General features: G+C 45.8%; 2 protein-coding genes and 1 pseudogene across 3 annotated transcripts in view; 2 read left to right on the top strand and 1 right to left on the bottom strand.

Annotated features, from left to right (window-relative positions):
- Positions 1–13675, bottom strand: part of SART3 (spliceosome associated factor 3, U4/U6 recycling protein) — a 37943-nt gene extending 24268 nt beyond the window's left edge. The window contains exons 1-3 of one of the 2 annotated variants that reach the window (XM_038575435.1): positions 12279–13675; positions 2938–3064; positions 1483–1587 (exon numbers count right to left, since the gene is read on the bottom strand). In XM_038575435.1, the coding sequence (XP_038431363.1) occupies positions 1483–1587; positions 2938–3064; positions 12279–12947 (901 nt within the window). In that variant the 5' untranslated portion in view covers positions 12948–13675. The remainder of the gene's footprint in view (positions 1–1482; positions 1588–2937; positions 3065–12278) is intronic. The other variant, XM_038575436.1, reaches the window with a different exon arrangement.
- Positions 13676–14006: 331 nt separating this feature from the next.
- Positions 14007–20880, top strand: ISCU (iron-sulfur cluster assembly enzyme). Its single transcript, XM_038575445.1, has 5 exons — positions 14007–14168; positions 15560–15673; positions 16563–16673; positions 18779–18857; positions 20369–20880. The coding sequence occupies exons 1-5, from the start codon at positions 14055–14057 to the stop codon at positions 20452–20454; spliced, it is 504 nt and encodes a 167-aa protein (XP_038431373.1). The 5' UTR covers positions 14007–14054; the 3' UTR covers positions 20455–20880.
- Positions 20881–21266: 386 nt separating this feature from the next.
- LOC111092667 lies at positions 21267–22868 on the top strand (annotated as a pseudogene).
- Positions 22869–23948: the final 1080 nt, after the last annotated feature.

The following is a 23948-nucleotide window of genomic DNA, read 5'->3' as shown; positions in this document are numbered from 1 at the left end:
GGTTCTAAGCAGCCACACGGGCAGATCAGAGGAGAGACGAAGTATAGCTTCTAACAGCACATATGGTGTAATTTCACATTCACAAAACACCTGTAATTTTCAGTATCTGGATTATATAAACTCAAAAATTGATCAATTCTTTTGGGTAGTAAATTTGAAAAATTCTCTTCCTCAGGGCAGTCTATCTTCCAAGTTCCAGGGATTCTCACAAGGTGAAATTCCCCCAGTGGGGAGTGGGGAGAACCAGATATGGAAGAAGGATGTTTAATTTAAAAGGAGAAAACATTGGCGGGGGGGGCGCCTGGGTGGCTCAGTTGGTTGGGCATCTGACTCTTGATTTCAGCTCAGGTCATGATCTCAGGATTGGGCTCCGTGCTCAGCATGGAGTTTACTTGTCCCTCTCCCTCTGCTCTTCCCCTCCCAACTCCCCCAGCTTGCATGCACACCCTCTCAAATAAATAAAACCTTTAAAAAATAAATAAATAAAAGGAGTGCTTTTTAAAAAATATTTTTAAAAAACATTTTGCCCACAGCATTCTCTGATGTGTCCTAAATGTACATACAGAGAATAAAGAACCGGGGACGCCTGGGTGGCTCAGCAGCTGAGCATCTGCCTTTGGCCCAGGGTGTGATCCCAGGATGCAGGATCGAGTCCCACATCAGGATCCTTGCAGGTAGCTTGCTTCTCCCTCAATGTCTCTGCCTCTCTCTCCTCTGTCACTCACAAATAAATAAAATCTTAAAAAAAAAAAAAGAGAGAGAGAGAGAGAGAATAGAGAATCATGCTACCAACAGGGGAGGGTAAAGAAACTTAAAGGGAGAGGGGTCTACCCTCCACCTGTGCTAGCAAAACATCAACTCAAGCAGACAACACAGACATCTGTGGGGATAGAGGGTTATGTATCTCAACTACAGTGGTGGTTACTAGAATCTCCATGTTTGATAAAATCTCAGAGGTAGATACACACATTGTACACTAAGATTAATTCCCTGGTTTTGATTTTGTGCAATAGTTACAAGATATTGGGAAAAGCAGGATGAAGTAAGTATAGAACCTTTCTGCACTATTTTCCCGTAAATCTGTAATTATTTTAAAATAAAAAGGTTTTAATAACTTTTTAATATCAAAAAAACAAACAAACAAACAAAAAACAAAAACAGTTTTCTGTCCAAAACTTCTAAAAACCCATTCAACATGTAAAAGGCAACCTTTAGTCATCTGGAAATACTATGTAAGTTCTCCCCGCCAGAAAGATACTAGGTGTGAATTTATTCACTCCTTTACTACAAAGGTTTCTTCTATGTATTTTAAAACCAAATATTCTCAAATGAAAACCACAGAAAAATAAGTAAACTCAAATCTTTTTAACTGCCAGACTAACCCCCTCCTTTCTGAATTGGGGGCACACCTCACAGTACAACCCAGGGCAGCAGAGATGGATGCATTCACAGACACTTAGAAAAAGTGAATGGGGAACTTACAAATGTAATCCTTCACAGCTTTCTCAAAGAGTTCGTACACGTGCTCTCTGTCCAGGCCGTCCAGAGCCATGCTGATCTCATCATGCAGCCACTCCAGCCAGAGCTCTGCAAGACAACAGCACCTCCTGCATCACCATCTCCTTCCCCGAAGGGCAGGATGAAAGCAGGGACTTTACTCTGAGTCACGAGCACACAAGCATTTTACCCACCATATACAACTTGCTACGGTTCACAGAAATTCAATTCTTAAAACCTGTACCAAGCACATAGAAGGTTTATGCTTCCAATAAGATCAAACAACTAAAATCATAATACCCTACACCTGTTGGGCATTTTATTATTTTTGTGAAATACTTACACATATATATTTCTCATTCAATCTTTGTTAAATTCCTGTAGATGATAGTCATAATAATGAATACTAATGGCATTTATCAAAGCATTTACGATATTCTAGAGTATTTGTTACATGTTGTACATAGGATATCTCATCCAATCCATGTACTATAAGGCAGAAGATATTGTTAGCCCATTTTACTGCTGGGAAAACTGAGTCTTACAATGTTTACATAATTTGCTTAAGGTCATACAGCTAGTAAAATAATAAAACCAGGAATGAATCTGGGCAATCTGATTTCATACTCAGCAGTTATGCTTTTGGGCAGAGAGAGGGGGACAGAGCTGGATCTGGGACCAGCATTCTCCAAAGCCTCCCTAAAAGATCAATTATAATAAACATTCCTGAACACTCTTCTACAAGATGCATGGTGTAATTATGTTTCAAATAAGCAAGTAAGTATAAATAACCTAAATGCCCAAATACTGTGTAACAAACAAGGTATAAAACATTTGCATTAAAAATTGTTTATAAAACCTTAACTAGGGGTGCCTGTGTGACTTAGCTAACCATCTGCCTTCATCTCTGGTCATGATCCCAGGGTCCTGGGATCGAGCCCCATGTCAGGCTCCCTGCTCAGTGGGCAGCCTGCCTCTCCTTCTCCCTCTGCCTGCTGCTCCCCTTGCTTGTTCTCTCTCTCTCTCTCTCTCTCTCTCTCTGAAGATCTTAAAAAAAAAAAAAGGAAAACAACAGTTTAATTATAATACAATTATGTGGTGCTGAGAGAATGGATTAAATATATAAACACTGGAATGGAAAATAGACACGGGAAAAGTTTAATCACATAAAAAGTTTTCATCATGACATAGGATTAAAAAAAACAACAACAGAATCCAAAATATGAATCAAGATTATATGATCACAACTAAGTTTTGCAAAAAAAACTAGAGGATGAAAAACTAGAAATCATGGACAATGGATGATGGGTTTTCTTCTTTGCATTCTATTTATATGTTCCAGATTTCTGTAAGTAACACGTCCCAGTTTCAGCTCTGAAAACAGAATATATACTCTTCAGTTCTCTGTTTATTAAAGCAGCCTCGCTGCTGATATGTTACCTTCAGTCAAAGGAAAGATCTCACTCATCTTCTGGCGAGCCATCCTCACTTTGGTAAGCTCCCCTTCCAGGCGGAGCAGCCGGATCAAATCCACATGGCAGTTGTAGTCATAGACGTTAATAGATAGCTAAAAGGAAAAGAACACCAGGTGAAATTTAAAATGCCACCATCAAAATAACCTAGCACCTTTTAACCACCGGGAACAATGCACATGTCTGCAACAAACAAATGTGCTATCTGGGAGAGCCACTGAGACAGTGATACAACATTTACCTCCAGGAAGAGAAAGAAAATCTCTTTTTCTCTAATAAATGCATATCTCTTCCAATCTGTTCTAGCTGGAGGAGAACGTAGTTAGGTTTCTTTGAAATACAGGAAACATCCCGATGAAACAAACACACACACAGTGTGACCTTAGGTTATTAACTTTGCCAAGCCTCTATTTCCTCATCTGTAAAATGGGAATACCACTAGGGTCTAGTCCATAAGGTTCTTGTGAGGGTTTCAAAAGGTGATTAATAACATGCTTTAGCACCTGCCAGCTCTATAAGAGCTTTCTTCTTTTACTAAACAAACACACACAAAAGTGAAAATCCCTACTGGGAGAAACAAGAATGGCAGTACCTGTTGAAGCTGAGTGATAGGTATACAGATTTATAGATTTGAAACTTTTCAAACTAAAAGTTAAAACAAGTTAAAATAACTGTTTAAAAAGCTATCAGACGTCTGAAACAACAGAAAACAAAGAATCTGTCACTAGCAGACTTTCTCTTAAAGACAGAGAAAGGAAGAAAAAAGAATGATAAAAGACATCATGTAGCATCAGGAAGGAAGAACTGAAAGAGCACCAAATACAGACAAGTATCCTGGAATGGTCCTTCTCATGAGTTTTCTAAGTTTTATGTGGTAACTGACACAAAAGTTTTAAGACCATCTGATACTCAAAACAATAATATTTACAAGTGGGGATGGTAAAGGGACTTAAATGGAACTAAGTTTCCACACTTCACTCAGTGGTAGAACACAGATACCATGTAAGTCAAATACACCATTAATACCCAAGGCAACCACTAAGAAACTATACAAAGCGCTACACCAAAACTCATTATAAATAAATCAAGATGAAATCCTAAAAAATGTTCAAGTAACTCGTAGGAAGGCAAAGAAAGAGAAACAGAACATTTAGAAACAGAGGAAATAGAAAATAATAAAATGTTAGGCTTTAGACCTAACATAGCAGGATTTATCTTAAATGTTTCTGGTCTCAATAAACTAAGAGGGCACCTGGGTAGCTCAATGAGTTAAGCATCCAACTCTTGATTTCGTCTCAGGTCAAGATCTCAGGATCATTGGATCAGGCCCCACATGGGGTTCTGTGCTTACCAGGGAGTCTGCTTCTCTCATTCTCCCTCTCCCTCTGCCTCTCCCCCTTGCACGTGCGCATTTTCTAAAATAAATAAATCTATACTAACTAAAAGACAGAGAACGACAGAGTGGATAAAAACCATATGCTAGTTGCAAGAAACTCACTTCAAATTCAAGGACACAGGCAAGATTAAAAAAAAAAAAAGGGTATACTATGTAAACATTAGTCCAAAAAAAAAAGCCAAAGTGACTATATTAATATCACATAAAGCAGACTTTGGAGAGAATAAAATTACCAAGGATAAAAAGAGACATTACAAAATGATGGAAGAACCAAACCACCAGGAAGACAAAGCAATTCTAAACATGTATGCAACAAGCAACAGACCCTCAAAATAGATTAAGCAAGACTGTTCAACCTAAAAGAAGAGACACATTCACGCTTATGATGGGGACTTCAACATCCTCCACTTCAGCAACTAAAAGAACTACTAAATGGATAATACAGCAAGGATACATTATCAATCAACAGGATCTAATTCACATATAAAGAACACTCCATCCAATAGTAACAGAACACACCTTTTTTTTTTCTCAGGGGCCCATGGAAGATTTACTGAAACCAAATTATGGGCCCTAAGACCAATCTCGACATTTTTTTTTTAATGATTCATGATGCTATCTTAACATTTTTTTAAATTTTTTATTTATTTATGATAGTCACACAGAGAGAGAGAGAGAGAGAGGCAGAGACACAGGTAGAGGGAGAAGCAGGCTCCATGCACCAGGAGCCCAACGTGGGATTCGATCCCGGGTCTCCAGGATCACGCCCTGGGCCAAAGGCAGGTGCCAAACTGCTGCGCCACCCAGGGATACCTCGACACATTTTTTAAAAGTGAAATCATAAAAAAAAAAAAAAAAAAAAAAAAAAGTGAAATCATAGAGTATGTTTTCTGATCACAACAGAATTAAATTAGAAATCAGTTAACGGTAGGGAAATCTTTAAACATTTGGAAATTAAGTGACGCACTTCTAAATAATCCATGGGTCAAAGAGAAAGTCTCGAGGAAAACTTAAAAATCTGCAGAACTGAATGAAAATGAAAATACAGCAAGTCAAAATAAGGATATAATTAACGCAGTATGGAGAGGAAAACTTACAGAACGAAAAAATTCAATGTATAAAAAGAATCATACAGCATGAGTAAGTGGAATCTGTTTCAGGTATATAAGGCTCATTCAGAGTTCAGTCTTTGAAAATCAACCACTGTAACCCACTAGATCAACAACCTAAACCAAAACTCATGGTATCAACTGATACAGAAAATGCATTTGACAAAATCCAACAACCGTTCATGATAAAAATTCTAGACCAGTTGAGACCTTATTAAAATTTAATTTTGCTCTATAAAAGACTCTAGTAAGAGGATGCAAAGACAAGCTAAGGACTTAAAAAAATATATATATATGTACAAAGCCACATATTCAGCAAAGGACTAGTATTTAAAAGATACAACTCCATGGGATCCCTGGGTGGTGCAGCGGTTTGGCGCCTGCCTTTGGCCCTGGCCCGGGGCGGGATCCTGGTGACCCGAGATCGAGTCCCACGTCGGGCTCCCAGTGCATGGAGCCTGCTTCTCCCTCTGCCTGTGTCTCTGCCTCTCTCTCTCTCTCTCTCTCTGTGTGTGGCTATCATAAATAAATAAAAATTAAAAATAAAAAAAATAAAAATAAATAAAAATAAAAGATACAACTCCAAACTCAATAAAAAAAAGTCCATTTAGAAAAATGGGTAGGGCAGCCCTGGTGACGCAGAGGTTTAGTGCCGCCTGCAACCCAGGGTGTGATCCTGGAGACTCGGGATCGAGTCCCACGTCCGGCTCCCTGCATGGAGCCTGCTTCTCCCTCTGCCTGTGTCTCTGCCTCTCTCTCTCTCTCATGAATAAATAAATAAAATCGAACGAACGAAAGGAAAGGAAAGGAAAGGAAAGGAAAGGAAAGGAAAGGAAAGGAAAGGAAAGGAAAGGAAAATGGTTTAGGAAAAGACATGAACCAACAAGTATATGCAAAGAGGACATGGCAAATAAATACACATAATCATAATCAGCATCATTAGCTATCAGGGAAATGCAAATTAAAGCCATAATGAGCAGGGTGCCTGGGTAGCTCAGTTGGTTAAGCATCTGCCTTCGGCTCAGGTCATGATCCCAAGGTTCTAGGATGGAGCTCCACACAGGGCTCCCTGTTCAGCAAGGAAACTGCTTCTCCCTCTCCCTCTGCCTGCTGCTCCCCTGCTTGTGTGAGCAAGTGCCCACTCTCCGTCTCAAATAAATAAATAAATAAAATCTTTAAAACACACACACAATTAGATATTACACACCTAACAAAATGACTAAAATAAAAAATAGTGACAACATCACACTGGAGAAGATGCAGGAAAAAAAACTATAAAAAAAACCAACTAGCTCACTCAAACATTGCTGATGGGGAAGTAAAATATGTATGGCAGCTCCAGAAAACAGTTGGGCTGTTTCTTATAAAATTCAATGCACAATCACCACATCACCCAGCAAGTGCACCCTTGGGTCCTTTTCCAGAGAAATAAAACCCCTGTTCATACAAAACCTGTATGTGAATATTCATAACAGCTTTATTCCTAGTAGCCAAAACTAGAAACAACCCAGATGTCCTTCAGCAGTGAATCATTAAAGTAACCATGGGACACCCACACTGTGGAACACTACTCAGCCAGAAAGAAAAAATGAACAATATACACCCAACTCAGATGAGTCTTAAGGGAATTTTGCTGAATTGGAGAAGCTAATCCAAAAGATTATACACTACATGACTTCATTTATAGAATATCCTTGAAATGACAAAATTGTAGAAATGGAGAACAAGTTAGTGGTTGCCAAAGGTCAGGAATTGTAGCTATAAAAAGACAATAGGAAGGACCCTTGTGATGACAAAACTGATCTGTGTATGGACTGTATCAATGTCAACAGCTGGGTTGTCTGGTTGTCTTATTATATTGTAGTTTTACAAAAGGTTATCATTGGGAGAAACTAGCAAAGGGTACACAGGCTCTCTGTAGTATTTCTTACAATTGCAGGGAAATCTACAACTATCTCAAAATGAAAAGTCTAATTTTTTCAAAAAACTTCCATGTAAGTTGGGGTACGAGGTTACTTGAAGTCTGTACACAAACACTAGCCTCTACTCTTCCAACATCTGCCACAACATTTCAGCAGTATCTCCCTCTCCTTCATTCAACTGACACTCTGACAAGGTACTTAATAATCTAGACACTAGCTATTGCAATAAAATACACAGAGGATTTGTCTCACCAGGTAGCAAGCCTTAGTAAGAATGAGTTAGATCTTGGAACTGACACAGGATTGACAAACTGAACAAAAAAGAACTCCCAGAAACAGACCCACACAGACAAAAAACACATGACAGAGTGGCACTGGTTGAGTCTATTAAAATGAATTCACAACCCATGACCATGACCCCCATTTGAACACTGATTCAAAAACACTGACTGGAGAAATTCTTATACATATTCAGTAATAGAACACTTCAACAGTAACAACATTCCTTGGGATCCCTGGGTGGCGCAGCGGTTTGGCGCCTGCCTTTGGCCCAGGGCGCAATCCTGGAGACCTGGGATCGAATCCCACATCGGGCTCCAGGTGCATGGAGCCTGCTTCTCCCTCTGCCTGTGTCTCTGCCTCTCTCTCTCTATCATAAATAAATAAAAATTAAAAAAAAAAAAAACATTCCTTGTAGCTTGTTGGTAATGAGACCAAAAAAAACAAACAAACAACAAAAACGGAGCAATGTCAGAAGAACTAATAAACTGTGGGACACCCACCCAATGGTGTACTAAATGTAAGTCGTCAAAATGAACAAACTGCAGCCACAAGCAACATGGATAAATCCTAGGAACACACTGTTGAGTGGAAAGTAGTCCCAAAAGATTACACATATAGCATGATACACTTTTCAAAAGCTCAAAAGTGAACAAAAGTGGGCAATGTATTACTTAGGGACAACATACATAGGTGATAAAACTATCCATGTTTTAAAGAAGGAAGCACACCAGATTCAAGAAAATAGTTACCTAGGTTTTAGGAGGGGAGGAAGGGCCATAGAGTAGGAAAAAAGCCCGTAGTACGTGCAACAGCACTGATGAAGTTCTAACTCTTAGCAGTTTGATTGTCACATTTCACAATTTACAAAAAAAAAAAAAAAAAATCATTTTACGGATGTGAACTGCTTTGTATGCAAATTACATGCAAAAAAGACAATAAAGACTCAATAACAGAGAAGAGTCTGACCTATAAATTTTTTTTTAAATCTTAAGACTGTTAGCAATGTTCTCCTGCTCATGATATATAAAATAAGCTGAGCCCATCCCAAGATTACATGATGGGTTGAAGAAGGACTGGACTAGGGCAGGCATCAGCAGTGTAATCTCCCCGAGTTCTCAGTTTCTGTATTTGTACCAGGAAGGAGCCGGAATAAACCCCCACTTCTCAAGTGGGCTGCCATGACACACGTTTCAAAACCACCTGTCAAGTGTGCACTCAAGTAACATAAAGAAGTGAAGTTTGCCCAAAATGTACTTTCCTTGTTAAAGAAGAGGCAAAGGCTCTCCCTGTCACCCACTGCTCTCAACTTACTTGGATCTGAATGGGTTTTGGAGCATGAAGCAGGGTGAACAGTCCTTGCTAGTTAGCGGGATTAATGTCTACACAAATGCCCCTTACATGAATACCACACATAGGTCAGGAAAAAAGGTATAAAAGTCAATGAAGTAGAGAAACTGCCACCAGGATGGCTTTTGGTCTAAGTTTCTGATTTTTAGGCCCAAATAATAAAGACACTATATACGAAGAGGCGTTCTGAAAGTATCTTATTAAATGCATATGAAGATGCATTTAAAAGACATTTCCACAGAGTTCGCTTAGTACCAACAAATAAGCACACATACTAGTCTATTCTGGTCCCAGAACATCATTAAAAAAGGATTATTTAAAGAAAGAAGGAGGGGTACCTGGGTGGCTCAGTGGTTGAGCATCTATCTGCCTTTGGCTCAAGCCTTGATCCCAGGGTCCTGGGATTGCTTCCCGCATCAGGCTCCCTGCAGGGAGACTGCTTCTTCCTCTGCCTATGTCTCTCCCTCTCTGTGTCTCTCATGAATGAATAAGTAAAATCTTTAAAGAAAGAATGGCTTGGCCAATGCATAAAATGATGTGTTGATTTCCTGACCCCCTGACAGCACAACCCGGGCCTGGAATATTGGTAGAGAAATAACCAAAGGCCCGGTCCAAAAGATAGAACAACCACTGCCATCATGGGAAGGGCAGGGAAAGAACAGAGCAGGTCTTGGCACAGCACCTACTGTGTCAAATTTGCCAGGAGCTTCCTAAGTGGCGGTTCACTGAAGCTCCCCCCAACAGTCCAGTGAGGGAGGCACTGTCCCAACCCTTGTCTTAACCATCTAGGACATCACAGACTCAGAGAGCTGGAATAAGGGACCATGAGGCGCCATTTTTAGTTTCAGGACACAAACACAGCTAACAGGAAACCTTCGCTTTTGTTACATGGACAGATACCACAACTAACTTCAAGCTTTCACAAAATACATTCAGGGATGTGGACTGGAATTCACAAAATATGACAAGGTTGAGTTTTTCGCAGGCCTGTCTAGAAGTTCTTCATCATTATGCTTCCCCATAAGAGCCGTTACAGCAGGAACTATAGGCTCTGGGATCAGGATGAGGGGTGAGGGAGGTTTGGAAAAGCTGGAAAAATCAATCTCTAGACCCCATCGTGACAAAGAGCTTGATAGAGCCAGAAGCTCTTCAATTCACATCACTTGGCAGATCTCATCCTGTGTGGTCCCCGTCTGGGCTCCATTCCACGTTCTGTGGCCTGAGATAGGGCAGGTGACTGCAGGACACCAGGAGCCAGGAGCCCTCTGCTTTGACTCATCCTCCTTTCTCGCTAGCTGGTTATCCTCATCAAGGACTTAATCTTTCTGCTTCCAAGCCTCCGCTTCCGCTCAAACAGCTAATCCTATTTCCCCTGCCTCACAGAAGAGTGAGCTAATGGCTTGTGGCAAAGCCCAAGGCTAGAAGTCAGAGACACAAATTTTCATCAGGACAGGGACATAGCCTGGCACCCTATATTACTGCATTTTCTGAATGAATAAAAGACTGAACAAACACGGGTGTACTTATTTATAAAAAGTAGAAAAGGTAACCACTTGCCTACCCCAACTGGGTTCCTTTGACATTCGAATATAATGACAAATAAAACAAGTGCTGCCAATAGATATCATCATCGGGGACACCTGTGCCTGCCTTTGGCTCAGGGTGTGATCCCGCTGCGCCGTCCCTAGATGGTGTCCTGCACTGGGCTCCTGGTGGGGGAGCCTGCTTCCCCTCTGCCTTTGTCTCTGCCTCTCTCTGTGTGTGTCTCTCATGAATAAATAAAATCTTTAAAAAGAAAATAGATATCATCACTATTTCACACCACAAGTATCACTGCCAAAAAGGACATTATATGGAATCTCATACCCAGCAAGGTTAAATGAGAAACATAGGTTAACAACTTCACATCACTAAGTGATTTCATATCAGTGTGGCTCTTGGTCCACAGAAAACCCCGACCAATTCAATTCCCCTTGTGACTGAGCAAATAATTTCATCATCCATTCCGAGCCTGTTTCCTCATTGCTGAGACGAGAATGCGCTTGATTTGTTTGCCCTTCCGATTCTACTCCCCACCCTCTTCCCTGTCCTGTGCCCTCCTGTGTGAACCACATCCGTGGCGCCTCGGCTCTCTTGCCTCCAGCAGGGTTTGCCCAGCAAAAGGCACCAACAGATGTTGGGAGAGGAAGAGAGGTCACGGCATTCCTTTCCCCAACCCCAAACCCCGATGAGAAGCTGGGACTTCCCTGACTAAAGGTCTCACCTGCTCTCAGGTGCCCTCTCCATACAACTTATTCGGAAAACTGGTCAGTTTTCTCCCCTAAACTCTTCAGGTCGAAAGGTGGACACAAAGTCCTGCTGTCACTAGCCCTGAGGTACTGCACCTCCACTCCTGATTTGTCTGCCCACACTCTAATACACACAACAGTCCCTATATTAACCTTCTCTCGAACTACCCTAATCTTAATGTATCGCCTATTTCCTGCTGGGACCTCGGATTAGACAGGAGTTACCAATCAGACACCATGTCACCAAGGTGCCGGGCACTGGGCTATTCATTGCTGTTAGGACAACCACATGATGGAGAAATGCTCCCCATTGACGGGGGGAGCGGGCATGCCCAGGGCCGGCAGACCCAGGTTTGAGGCCCGCCCGGTTCTGCCCCCCGTTACTGGGGTCTCCAGGCAGGGCTTCCCTCCTCTCCGGGCCTTGATTTCCCCAAGGAGACCACAGGGGAAAGCGGAGGCTCAGAGAACTTAAGAAATGTGCCTGCACTCACACGAGCACAGAAGAGCTACGACCGGGACCTTAGCCCCCAGAAGCTGAAATCCCTCCCGTCCCATTTCCGTTATCGTGGTCATCGTCGTGGGCACTGCTACAGAAAAGAAACGGAACAAGCCACGCCCTCACGAATACAACTTCACTGCGGCTGCTGACCACGGCTCGACGGCGCGGAGACGAGCGGCAGCTCTGGAGTCGCCTCAAAGGTCAAGGCCCGGCCCGCCTCTTCGGCCAGAGACCTCCCTCCACGGCGAGCCTCAACCTCCTCCCGCGAGAAGGGGCATACTCCACTTCCTCCCCCGGGCTCAGCGAGACAATGCTTGCAGGGCACGCGGCAAGCACTAAGGGCTCAAAGGACGGGAGCCGCGGTGATTAAGAGCGGCTTTACTCCCGCCGGGGACCGACCGAGGGGTAGGGCGGGGGCCTGGGAACCGGAGGGAAGGAGCCGGCCGCCGCCCGGCCCCGGACGCACCTGCTCCTCCAGCCGCTCGATCTCCAGCTGGTTCTTCTCCTCCTCCTCGTCGTACTCCCATTCGTACTCCCCGGGGGAGCTCTCCGCCGAGGAAGCCATGGCGTACTCCTCGTCCCCATCGCTCTCACTCACGCCCTCCTCCTGCTGGTCCCACCCCGGCCCCACGGCCTTGTATGCCGCAGCGGCCACGGCCCGCGGTAAAACCTTCCTCCTCGTCCTAGCCGTCTTAACGCCGTCCTCCTCGCCCTCCGCCGTGGGCCCGGCCTTCGGCTCAGGCTCCGCTTCGGAAGCCGAAGCTGCGGCCGCCGTCGCCATCTTGCGCTTCCAGTGACTCCCGGGTCTTCTCGCGGCCGCCGAAGACCCGCTGAAGTAGAGGCTGCCCGCGGCGGGCGCCTGACCAAAATTCCGCTCTCCCGGCCACCGAAAGGGAAACCGTGAACCTCGAGTGACGGGAAAACCTCGGAATGCATGGAATTTCGTGTTGCTTTCACATGGGTGTAAAGGTGCTCGCAGAGAAAAAGCTCCCCAACACGGCATGTGTTCCGTTGCAACTTCGGGCAGAAGTTGGGTCTTTGCACCGGAAGTGGGGGCCGTAGAGGAAGTCGCGGGGCGATGATTGAAGTCAACGGTTTGGCGCCATCTTGAGAAGGTCAAAAGGAATCTTGGCATAAACGCCCGTCTTCCCGCCTAACCCGACCCGGAGCTTGGTTCAGCGTCCCCAGCATCTGAGCCTCAAACGAGGAAAAAAGCCTCCAAGTCTTCAGGGAAGGATCGATCACACCCCTCACGAGAAAACCCGTTTCCCAAAGAGATTCCTCCCCTTTACGTAATACCTGGTGCCTAAGTAAGCATTAAATACACGTGTGAGGTTTCTGGTCTTATAGGATCCTATTCTGCAAACCGGTATTAATAAATTTCATGACTAAGCGTTTCTTTGGAAACCCTTCATTTCCAGGCATTGTCACCTAAGTAGGTCAGTTTGCTGCCTTATGAGAAGAGAAATAGATGCAGGCATATACATATACAATCAGGGTATGGCGTGTTCGTTTCCTCAATTAAGCTCCATTTTTGAGGTAGGAAAATACTGTTTGCTCGTTGCATTTCTCCCTCGTTAGTGAGGTTCATTATGTCGGGAACTCATGTGTTTTTCTTTTTCTTGCATGCCCGAAGCCTAGTACAGCGCCTTGACACACGGTAGGTAGGTACTCAAGTCGTACTTGCTCAATGCATGAATTGTCCTTGAATTAGTACAAAAGCGGGGATCGAAGCTTGAAGAGATGATGTCATAAGCCTAGGGCCACGCAGTGGAGAAGGTGCAGAATCAGGATTTTTAACCCAGGATTGCCCTTCTTTGAATCCCAACGGAGTCTGTCTGGGCAACCTTGGACAAGTTACTAAACCGGTCTGACCCTCAACTTCCCAAGCTGCACATGAGGTTCAAAGTAGACTGGCTGATCCGCCGCGCCGGACGCTGGCGACAGGGCTCCGCGAACACAGACCTGGGCCCCCACGCCCGCCGGCGGACACCGCCGCCCCACGCCGGGTCGACAACGCCGCACTCGCGAGCCCTCCAGCTTCAGGCTTTTAGTTCGGCGTCCCGCCCACCCCGGGGGCGTGGTCCAGACGCGGCCAGAGGCGGACACGTGCACCGAGCGCGAGGACGCAGGCGCGAAGTCGCGGTGACGTAACGGGCGCGCGCTCCAAGCCGGAGCCGACTCGCGGGCGCGCTCCCCCCCTCCGCCTCGCACTCGGCCTGCGCAGGCGCAAGCCCGGAAGATGGCGGCGGCTGGGGCTGGCCGTCTGAGGCGGGCGGCGTCGGCCTTGCTGCTCCGGAGCCCGCGCCTGCCTGCCCGGGAACTGTCGGCTCCCGCCCGGCTCTACCACAAGAAGGTAGGGACGGCTGACGGGATGCGCGAGGCCCGCGATGGCAGTGGGGCGGGAGGGCGAGGACCGCCGAGGGGGCCCGGGGACGCCGGCGCTCCGCGGAGGCCCGGCCTGAGGAGGCGCGGCCGCGGGGGCCTCCTCCTGCGGCCGGGCTACGGGCCTCCCTCTCGCGAGACTCGGACCGGACGAGGCTTCCCTCGCTGCGCCGTGACTGCCCGCGCCGCGGCCGGCGGGCGGCGCCCCGGGGAGGGCGACCCTCTGGGACCCGCCACCGACGCCCCCCGGCGCGGGCTGCGGCTTCAGCGGGGGCCGCCGCTACCCGGATGGCCTCGGGCAAGTCCGTGCCCTGCGTCGGGCCTGTTTTCCCCGTCGGTAAAATGGGGACTCAGGCAGCAGCCCCCTCAACGGGAGCCCGCCCGGTGGAAATCACTTAGGGTGCAGTTACTGGTGGAGGAGTTCGTAGGATGCATAATCAGCAGGCATAAGGTTCTAAATTCTTTTTTTTTTTTATTTTTTTCTGGCGGGGGGCGTCGGGGAGTGGAGGTAGGTGCGTAGTTCGCAGCCCTGGCCTTCCGAGGCCGTCGAGTCCCCTAGACCTGAAACGTCCCCGCTCGGGAAACGACTAAGGAACGCGGTGAATCCGCGTGAGGCCGACAGTCCGGACGGGGTCCTGTCCTACAGGTCCTCGCGCTTGGAGTCGAAATCCGTGGTCAGATGGGAAAAGAGACGGGAAGATGGGGTCACTTAGGGCCGCTGGGACACAAGCTCCGAGGCTCCCTTAAAGCCTTTGCGTGCCGTGCGGGTCAGCTGTGCCGGTCGCGGCTTCGGCGGGACCCCGCCCCTCCCCTACCGGGGGGTGTGTTCTGTTGACGGTACACGCGCTCCACGCCCGGGCGCTGCGAGCCTCGCAGCCTGCAGGGCGCGCTGCTCCCCCCGACGGATGGCCCGGCCCTGAAGCTGGCGGGAGGACGGGTCTCGTTGTAGCCTAACAAATAGACACCTTCCGTAGCACTGCTCCTCGTGTGACGTTCTCCTCGAGGCTTCTGGGAAGCCCTTTGATTGCTGGACCGTACTTATTTTTTGGATCCCAAATCTGGTGACTTAGGCGGTGAAGATCAGGTAATTATTTGTGACTAAAAACCCTATGGAGTTAAGGCATGATTTTTGCCGATTTTTTTCTCCAGGAACTCCTTATCTCTGAAGGTAACTGGAGAAGAGGTACGAAAAAGATTGGTTCATAAAGTCTCATTGACAGGAGCGTAAGCCTTCCTCCCCAGGTGACATTTGCTATTTAGGGACAGCCTGACAGGTTCAGCCTGCTGACTTAACATCGAGTTGGGGAGACCCGTAACAAAAAAAAGAGGGATGGTGCATTTCTCTTAACCTTCTCGTTGCAGGTTGTTGATCATTATGAAAATCCTAGAAACGTGGGGTCCCTTGACAAGACATCAAAAAATGTTGGAACTGGATTGGTGGGGGCTCCAGCATGTGGTGACGTAATGAAATTGCAGGTACCGCTGGTTTTCATCCTTAGTGGTAATGACAGCAATCCCTTTGCTCACACAGTGCTTCGCTGTTGACAAAGCATTTGCAAGCACAGCTCTCCATTTGGTCTCTGTCTGGATTCCTGTGAGATGGTGGGATGGGTCAATGTTATTGATTATTAGGGTAGGGACTAAATCTTAGTTCTCCTTTCCCGCACACTGTGCTGACCCTTTAGGTGTCACTTTTCTACTCTATCAGTTTAAATTCCAACTCCAGCTAAGAAGAAAGTTTTGTGAATTTTACTGGTGAAAGGAAAACCACAACCATTCAGTTAGCAGTCCCCAGTGAGACAGGAAATACCACATATCAAGCTCCCCCCCCCAAAGTGGAAACAACACAAAGATAGTAACTGGCACTTTGAGTAAACCTGTACCTTTGTCCACATCTTCATCATGGTGAGGGGACAGCTTGCTGGAGGTCTTCATGCCTGCCTTGGAAAACAGAAGGCAGGAGGGAACCACTAGATGTCATTTCATGCCAGACTATAAAGCACTCACCAGAGACGGTTATTGCAGACTCCCCCCAGTGTGTAAAGATGCAGACGGAATGAGTAGCCAGGAGCAGAACTTCATAGCCAAAAAGCAGACTAGGGTTGCAAAACAAAAAAATGGGTAGGGGCATATTTTTTGTCTTATCTTTACCAGATTAGGCCTGTATCATTTTGGTGATCGTTCCTACATTTGATTCTTCATCACTGAGCCCTTTTGACAAAGCAAATTCAGTAATTAATGTCAAAACTTAAGGTGTGGAAAGCAAGACCAAAGCCCTTGAGGAGAGCCCCCAGTGAACCCCCGTAAATGCAGGATCTATGAGGTGGCATCAGGAACCACTGCTTAACACCTGTCTTTTTTCTAGATTCAAGTGGATGAAAAGGGGAAGATTGTGGATGCCAGGTTTAAAACATTTGGCTGTGGGTCTGCAATTGCCTCCAGCTCTTTAGCCACTGAATGGGTAAAAGGCAAGACGGTAAGGTTGCTTGTAGATGGACAGAATTAAATCATATTCTCAACAAACCTGCCTCTGAGTTAAGGGAGGGTCTAGTTATGGGGGGGCGGCAGGTTTTTGTTTTTGTTTATAAAATATTCTAAGTTTTTTTTTTAATTTCTCCTACTTCGGCTTTGATTAAATTCTCCCTTTGGGGATTATGGATAATTTTGTTGTGTGTTTTGTTTTGAGGGGGGTTTGTTGATCATTTGTTTGGGGGTTTTGGTGGTATTTTGTTTACTTTTGAGAGGGGCAGAGGAAGAGAGAGGGTATTAAGCAGGCTCCACACCCAGCACAGAGACTGAGGCAGGCCTCAGTCTCATAACCCTTAGATCGTGACTTGAGCCAAAATCAAGAGTCAGACATTTAACTGACTAAACCACCCAGGCACACCTGTTTTGTTTTGTTTTTAGTTAAATAGAAAAAAATCTTCACTTCCACCTCTAACAACAACAACAAACTATAAAGAAATCTGTGGCTTTCTCCGAGGTTGTTGATTATTATTTCTTAGGAGTCTAAAGGTGAGAGAGGTTGTATTGTCGTTGGTATTCTTATTCATTACCTTCTATCATGTTTCAGGAAGGATTGCAGGTGGCTTATAATGATTCATGAAATAATGGACAAGCCTGTGCTAAAAGAGAGATTAAAGAATTAAAAACTGCAAAGATTAGGGGCAAAGTGATCAAATCAGGTGTTTGGTCAGCAGGCCCTCTGACGATGGAAATGAGAGAGGCTGGAATGCCTTTTTTGTTTTCTCTGCCAAAGCCTCTTTCCCAGCAGCTGCAGAGGTAGAAGGTCCCAAACCCACTGAAGAGCTAGAGCTTCTAAAATCCAGTCATTAAAACCTCTCAGAAAAGCCAAACTATAGGGCTGCTTATCTTTGCAGCCCCGAGGGACAAGTTCAGGGAGCTGAGTCATGGAGGTGTGTGCTTGGGGAGCTGGGCAGCTCTACTGCAATGCAGTATGCCAGGTCATGTGCTGCCTGCTTCCTGTGGCTCAGGGCCTTCTGGCTGGCAAGCTCCTTTGGCAAGCATAGACCTGACCTGTTCTGGAGGAGGTGGCTTTGAAGTGATTTGTTAAGAACTGTCCTCAGGGAAAGGGGAAGTGAGACAAGGCACCTTTGCTCCCAGGATCTGGCCTTTGAATTGTAATCAGAAAGTGAAGGAAGAGAGCCTTTCTTTGACCTTGAGGTCCTCCTATCTTGAGTTACCAGGAACAGAACGTAAAGCAGAATTATCCTTGAAGTCAGCAGAACTGAGAAACTGGGGAGCAGGTGGGCAAATCTGGCTTTCCTTAAGGCAGCAGGGCTCCATTCCCCATGGGCCTGCCTCATGCCCTTGGGCACTCAAGCAAACTCAAGCATCCTTTTCAGTCTGTTTTGAAGGCATAGATTGTCTTAGGTAGAAGATGATCACAAGACTGGTCTGTGCCACTGCCAAGTGCTGGAGTGCCACTGGCCTATTTGCCATCTCTCAGAGCCCCCTAACACCATTCAAACTTCTAGTTGAAGGGATTTATTTTAAACATTTGGTATAAGACATCAGTGAAGCTGATATTCACAAAACCAGAATAGGAAATCACTGCGCTAAAACAAAAAGACTCCTATCACTGGCCTCAAGCAGACTTCTAAGAGATGTCTCACTGGCTGGCTTGTAGAAAAGGGTCTTTGCCGGCCCTGCTTACCCCAGCCAAGCAGTAGGGTGTGTATATTCCATACTGGAGAGTCCTGGCTGTAGCCTTGATGCACAGTGAGTATCCTTCGGGGTTGGTAAATGGAAATCATCCCCCACCACCCTGTCCTGATGGCCTCTTTGGCCTTCCTTTTTTTTAATTTTTTTTTATTTTTATTTATTTATGATAGTCACAGAGAGAGAGAGAGGCAGAGACATAGGCAGAGGGAGAAGCAGGCTCCATGCACCGGGAGCCTGACGTGGGATTCGATCCCGGGTCTCCAGGATCGCGCCCTGGGCCAAAGGCAGGCGCTAAACCGCTGCGCCACCCAGGAATCCCCTGGCCTTCCATTTTTATTGCTTGTTCCTCAAGCTAGAGCAGTGCTAAAACTGTTAACTCTCACATACGCATCTCAGGTGGAGGAAGCCTTGACCATCAAGAACACGGACATCGCCAAGGAGCTCTGCCTTCCCCCCGTGAAACTGCACTGCTCCAGTAAGTCTCTGCTCCAAAATGCCGACGAGCTTGCACAGTTGGGAGTAATTTTGTCATGGCATCAGCTGGCATTTGTGACAAAGTAATGGCGAGCCCGTTTTGGTTGTGGAGTTCATAATTTTTGGAATGGTTTAAGTCCCCAGGTCTCACAGCCATCTCAAGAGAGTCTTACAGGAAGGAGTGTGTGCTGGGCATCATGCCATGCTTATGGCATCACTTCTAAGACTCAGAAACGTTCTCTAGTCCACAGATAGTGTCATTACCCTTCCTTCTTACAGACAGGGAAGCAGGGCTTAGCTTAAAGTGCCTCAGTTACATGGCTTTTAAGTGGGAAAGTGAGGCCCTAAGCCCCAGTCTTTGATTCCAGAATCTGTGCTATTCCCACCCCATTGGAATCAAATTAGGACCAATGAAGGAGAAAATTCAGCTTCTGCCATAATCCTGTCTGGTGCGTGTAACATGTAACATGTTACTGTGTCCGGTCTGCATCTGTGTGTACGGGATGACTAAGCCCAGTTGTGCAACAGCCCCCTGTACACTGTTCTGAGAGAAAGCCCAGATGCCTAAAGACTTACACTTGGCTTTGCAGTTCAGTCTCTGTCTTAAATCTAAAGCTTTCTCATCTTCTCTCAACCTTCTAGGGGAAGGAGGGAATGAGAAACAGTAGCCTTACTTACTCATGGAGGTTTACTGACCAAATTAGTCAAAAACCAGCATTGAGCCAGGCCTCTTGCCAGCATAAGACTCATAGGGGAACTGAGTGCTGGGGCAGGGACATGCTAAAACAGTCGTCAGGAAGTCTGAGACGAGTTCTTTCCACCTGAGCTGGAATTTGAAGCACCCAGGAGCCAAGGCATAGCTTGTAAACATTTTCAGAAAACCCCCAGCTATTTCATTTGGCCTTCTTGGGTACTGCAACTGTCAGCTACTGCTCTCTGCCACTTGCTTGCTCTCTCTTGTCATTCCAACATTCTTAATTTCTGACACCCCCCCCCCCCCCGCCCACAAAGCCTCATTTTTAATATTGACTCCAAAGCCAACGTTTTCAAACTTGGGATCACTAGAGAGTTGTTATATGGCAGATGCCTCCTATCAACGGGGGCATGGCCTAAGTTACGCCAGCTCACTCACCAGCATCCACTACACTTAGTCCTGACTTCATGTGAGCAGATGAGAACTAACATCTCTGGTGGCCCTCCGATACGTCAGAGGCTTTATTAAGTCCCACACTATCCCAGCAAGGAAAGAACGCCCCAGTGTGATAGGACAGAGGGGGATTCCAGGAGACTGAGGGACCAGTCTTGAATCCCAGGTATTTTAAACACCAGCCTTTCTCCGAAGCCACCAGGCAAGAGTAATCAGGCTTAGGAAACAGATGGCTGGCTCTCCTGGCTTGCCCCAGGCCTCCAGCCCTGCCCAGCACCGCTGCCCTCCAGCTTTTAAAGATGCGTTCCCAGACCTTCTGTGTACAGTCTACACACTTAGGCTGTCTTTCCTTGTGCTCCTTCCAGTGCTGGCCGAAGATGCAATCAAGGCTGCCCTGGCTGATTACAAACTGAAACAAGAACCTAAGAAAGAAGAGGCAGAGAAGAAATGAGTGCTCAATGAAGTGTCCAGCAGTGTCTGACACCCGCCACGCGGTCACTGTAGGCATTCAGAAGCCCCTCACACTACAGTAAAACAGCTCTGAGACGCACAAAGCATTTGCTGGTCACATGGTGGCTCCAATGCAAGCAAAATACAGTTTATTCGTTCCAAGTCCTGTGCTTTCTTTCAGCCCACTTTATCGCCTTAATCCAGTTTGTGTATATTTTGAATTGTGTGCATGGCCTCAAAACTGAAATCAATCACGAAGTCTCAAGTGTGGTTAATCCACAAAGTGCGCAAATACCTAATCTCACCTGAATCTATCTTGAGGAAGATTACCAGTAGAAGGCCTTGGTATGATTATTTGATAGAACCAATTATTGTACATAAAACATTTACATATATAATATATATAATAAAGGAATGTAAGATCATGTTTTTCTCTGATAAGCCTTGTCTCTTGGATCCCTCGCTCAACCCAGGGTCCTGCCCAGGGCCCCTTGGGGCTCCCAGGTACTAACCCGTGATGACCTCTGCACCTTTCTGAGCAAACTGGACAGGAAAGACCATGGACAGATGGCTAGATGGGTGTCACATTTTATGAAACGGCGAAGGTGAAAGGAAAGAGCCATTTCTTTTCATTATGCTTTGCGGTTTGTAAATTGACAAATCAACATGAGTCCAGGAGATTCTTTTTATAATTTCACTGGCTTGTGAAATGCCGAAAGCTGAGAAAAACTGGCTTTGACAATCCCCTAAAGCTGCAGACCAAATACAGAGCAACTGGAGGGTGGGGTGAGGAGGGAGAACCTATGTCTGGGCAGCACCTGTCTGCCAGGTGGTGGCCTTGTCACTTTGCCTTAGAGGTGTGGAGCTGGTGGCTGCAGCCTCCAGGCTGGGATGCCAAGCCAGAGCCATGGCTAGTACCGTGGTAGTGGTTGGACTGCCCTCTGGTGCTGTGGGATTTGCAGGTCCTTACATCTTCTACAAGCCATGAAGCATGTGGAGCCTCAGACAAAACAAGCTTTTCAGAGTCTACCAAAATCTGCCTTCAATGGTGGCTACTACAGAGGTGACTTAGAACCCAAAATGACTAAACGGGAAAAAGCATTAACACAGGCATAAGCCACTAAAGGTGAAAGAAGAGCTGCCCATCTATGCATGACGCTTTTAAAATCACCCAGATGGGGGGATCTCTGTAGATAGCAGCCAGAATGAATGAAGCTGAAGATTTTCTAAAAGGTGAAACGAAAGAAATGAATATATGGTGAATTTTAAGTTCTTAGGAGTTTATGTATAGAGGCACCAACTTTTTATAATAAAATGCCTCAGTATGGGGAGAGAGAGAAAGCAGGAGCAGGGGTGGGAGGAAAGAAGCAGACTGCTGAGCAGGGAGCCCAATGTGGGGCTTGATCCAGGATGCCAAGATCACCCGAGCTGTAGGCAGACACAACTGACTGAGCTACCCAGATGCCCCTCAGCTACAAATTTTAAAAATGATTTAGCACAAGCTACATCAAAAACTTGGGTATGTTTCTTTGTATCTGAGGATTTTAAGTCAGATTAAAGAATATTTTTGGAGGCTAATAATTGTGGATACAATTTGAATAGAAACGTATTTTACTCATTTAACAAACTGAGTAATACCTATTTTGCAGCAAAGTGAACATGCCCATCTGTTCTCAAGGGGCCCCCAATCTAGTGGGAGAGTGACAAACGTAATTAAAATCTAATGTGATTAATACTGTGATGGAATTAGCACAGGTCCTTGTTCTCTCATCGGGAGAAAAGGCTGTCCAAGTTTCAGAGAACTGACCCAGCAGCTTGGAACCTTGAATTTAAAAGTGAATTTAGCCACAACTTTGACCCAAGGTGTGTGTATGTGTATATACATACATACATACACCTAGATCAACTTCTTAGGTTATATGTATCACTGACAGAATTCAGATTTCATACATTAAAGGCTGTAAGAGTATGATTTTAAAAACAACACCTGGAGGATGAATTGAAAATGGAGATTTCTAGACCCAACGTTTGGCTTTAGGTTCCTGCCTGTGACTTCTGATGGCCTCCAACATGGTTCTGGGTGGTGGAGGAGCCAGGTCACAGGGAAGACACTGCTTTTGTCCATTCTCTGTCCTGCTGCACGCAGGTGTGATAGTCAAGTAGTTCATTGAGAACTGTCGCATGTACAGCGACCTGAGGCTTAAAAAAATCTCCATCCCCCCCAGCATGAATAACATCCTGCCTGCCATCCCTTCTGACCCTCTTCTGCACCCACCCCTAAGGTTGTGTCTTTCATTCCGAGGTACCCACAGTCCTGCATCAGCCAAAATCCCACTAAAGGAGGCCCAATTTTCTAGCAAAAACATGAACTTAAAGTACCAGCTAACCAGGGCATCTGGATGGCTCAGGTCATGGTCCTGAGATTGAGTCCCACATTGGGCTCCCTGCAGGGAGCCTGTTTCTTCCTCTGCCTATGTCTTATGAATAAATAAAATCTTTTATAAATAAAGTACCAGCTAACCATCTCAAATTTTCAACTTTTCAAAAGTAGAATAGTTGTTTTTTCCAATGGTGGTTTTTTCGTTCAGGCATGGGCTAGCTATCTCTTCTCTTTTGTTTAAAAACAGAAAAGAAGAAAAAAAAAAAAAAAACAAGAAGACCTCTGAGTCCTGAAGAAGGGCACAGAACTTCAAAGGCCATTCCCTCCACAGCCTGTGGAGAGGGCCACAGAGCAAGGCCTTTATAAGAATCTCAAATTAGGGCCGCTGGGAGGAGCCATGTCAAATTGTCCTGTGTGGTGCATTCTACTATTTAATTCACAATCCCTCTAGGCTAAGCTGGTCTTGTTCCCTTCTTCATTATATGTGGCAACACTGCAATTCCCCACCGCTTTTCTTTGTAATTTAAAAAATGAGACCTTTCTGTCCCAGTTTGCATCCTCTGAGAGTTGAACCAGAATTCTACACATCACAGGCCGCGCACAAACAACTTGGGCAATGTTACCAGAACAGCCCAAACCTCAAAATAGGTGGTTGTGCAGCTCAAAGAAATGAATTTTTTTGGACTTATAGTCAAGACCGCCTCCCCCCTTTGCCCAGACAAATCTAGTTTTCACCACACGAGGGCATCGCGTACTCCTCAATGAGCCTAAAGCTAGGTCTGAGCACCCCTGAGTAAAACTTCCCCTCCCCCAGGGAGATGGGGACACAGAAGTTACCAGTGTATCTGGCATCCATGCCCTATACCAACCCCTTACATGGGTAATCTGTTCCTTCTCATTGACAACCCTCTAAGGGGCAAATTATTTAAACGGACTCAAGCCAAAGCCCATGCTTCTTCCTGGCTTCCTTCTTACAGGACACACCAAAGGTTCCGACTGACCACGCATCAGAGGCTCCCCAGGGCCTTCAGCCCTCACACAAAGAAGATAAACCAACACAGGATATGCCCCAATCCATTTATCTGGCCACCTCGCCACCAAGCACTATGGCCCTT

Source organism: Canis lupus, chromosome 26 (genome assembly GCF_011100685.1).
Source record: "Canis lupus familiaris isolate Mischka breed German Shepherd chromosome 26, alternate assembly UU_Cfam_GSD_1.0, whole genome shotgun sequence".
In the NCBI taxonomy this organism is placed as follows: domain Eukaryota; kingdom Metazoa; phylum Chordata; class Mammalia; order Carnivora; family Canidae; genus Canis; species Canis lupus.
This window is presented reverse-complemented; position numbering and strand designations above follow the sequence as displayed.

Coding starts and splice junctions, on each gene's coding strand:
- ISCU (XM_038575445.1), top strand. CDS start 14,055: ATGGCGGCGGCTGGGGCTGGCCGTCTGAGGCGGGCGGCGTCGGCCTTG. Junction 14,169..15,559: donor CCCGGCTCTACCACAAGAAG/GTAGGGACGGCT, acceptor TTCTCGTTGCAG/GTTGTTGATCATTATGAAAA. Junction 16,674..18,778: donor AATGGGTAAAAGGCAAGACG/GTAAGGTTGCTT, acceptor TACGCATCTCAG/GTGGAGGAAGCCTTGACCAT.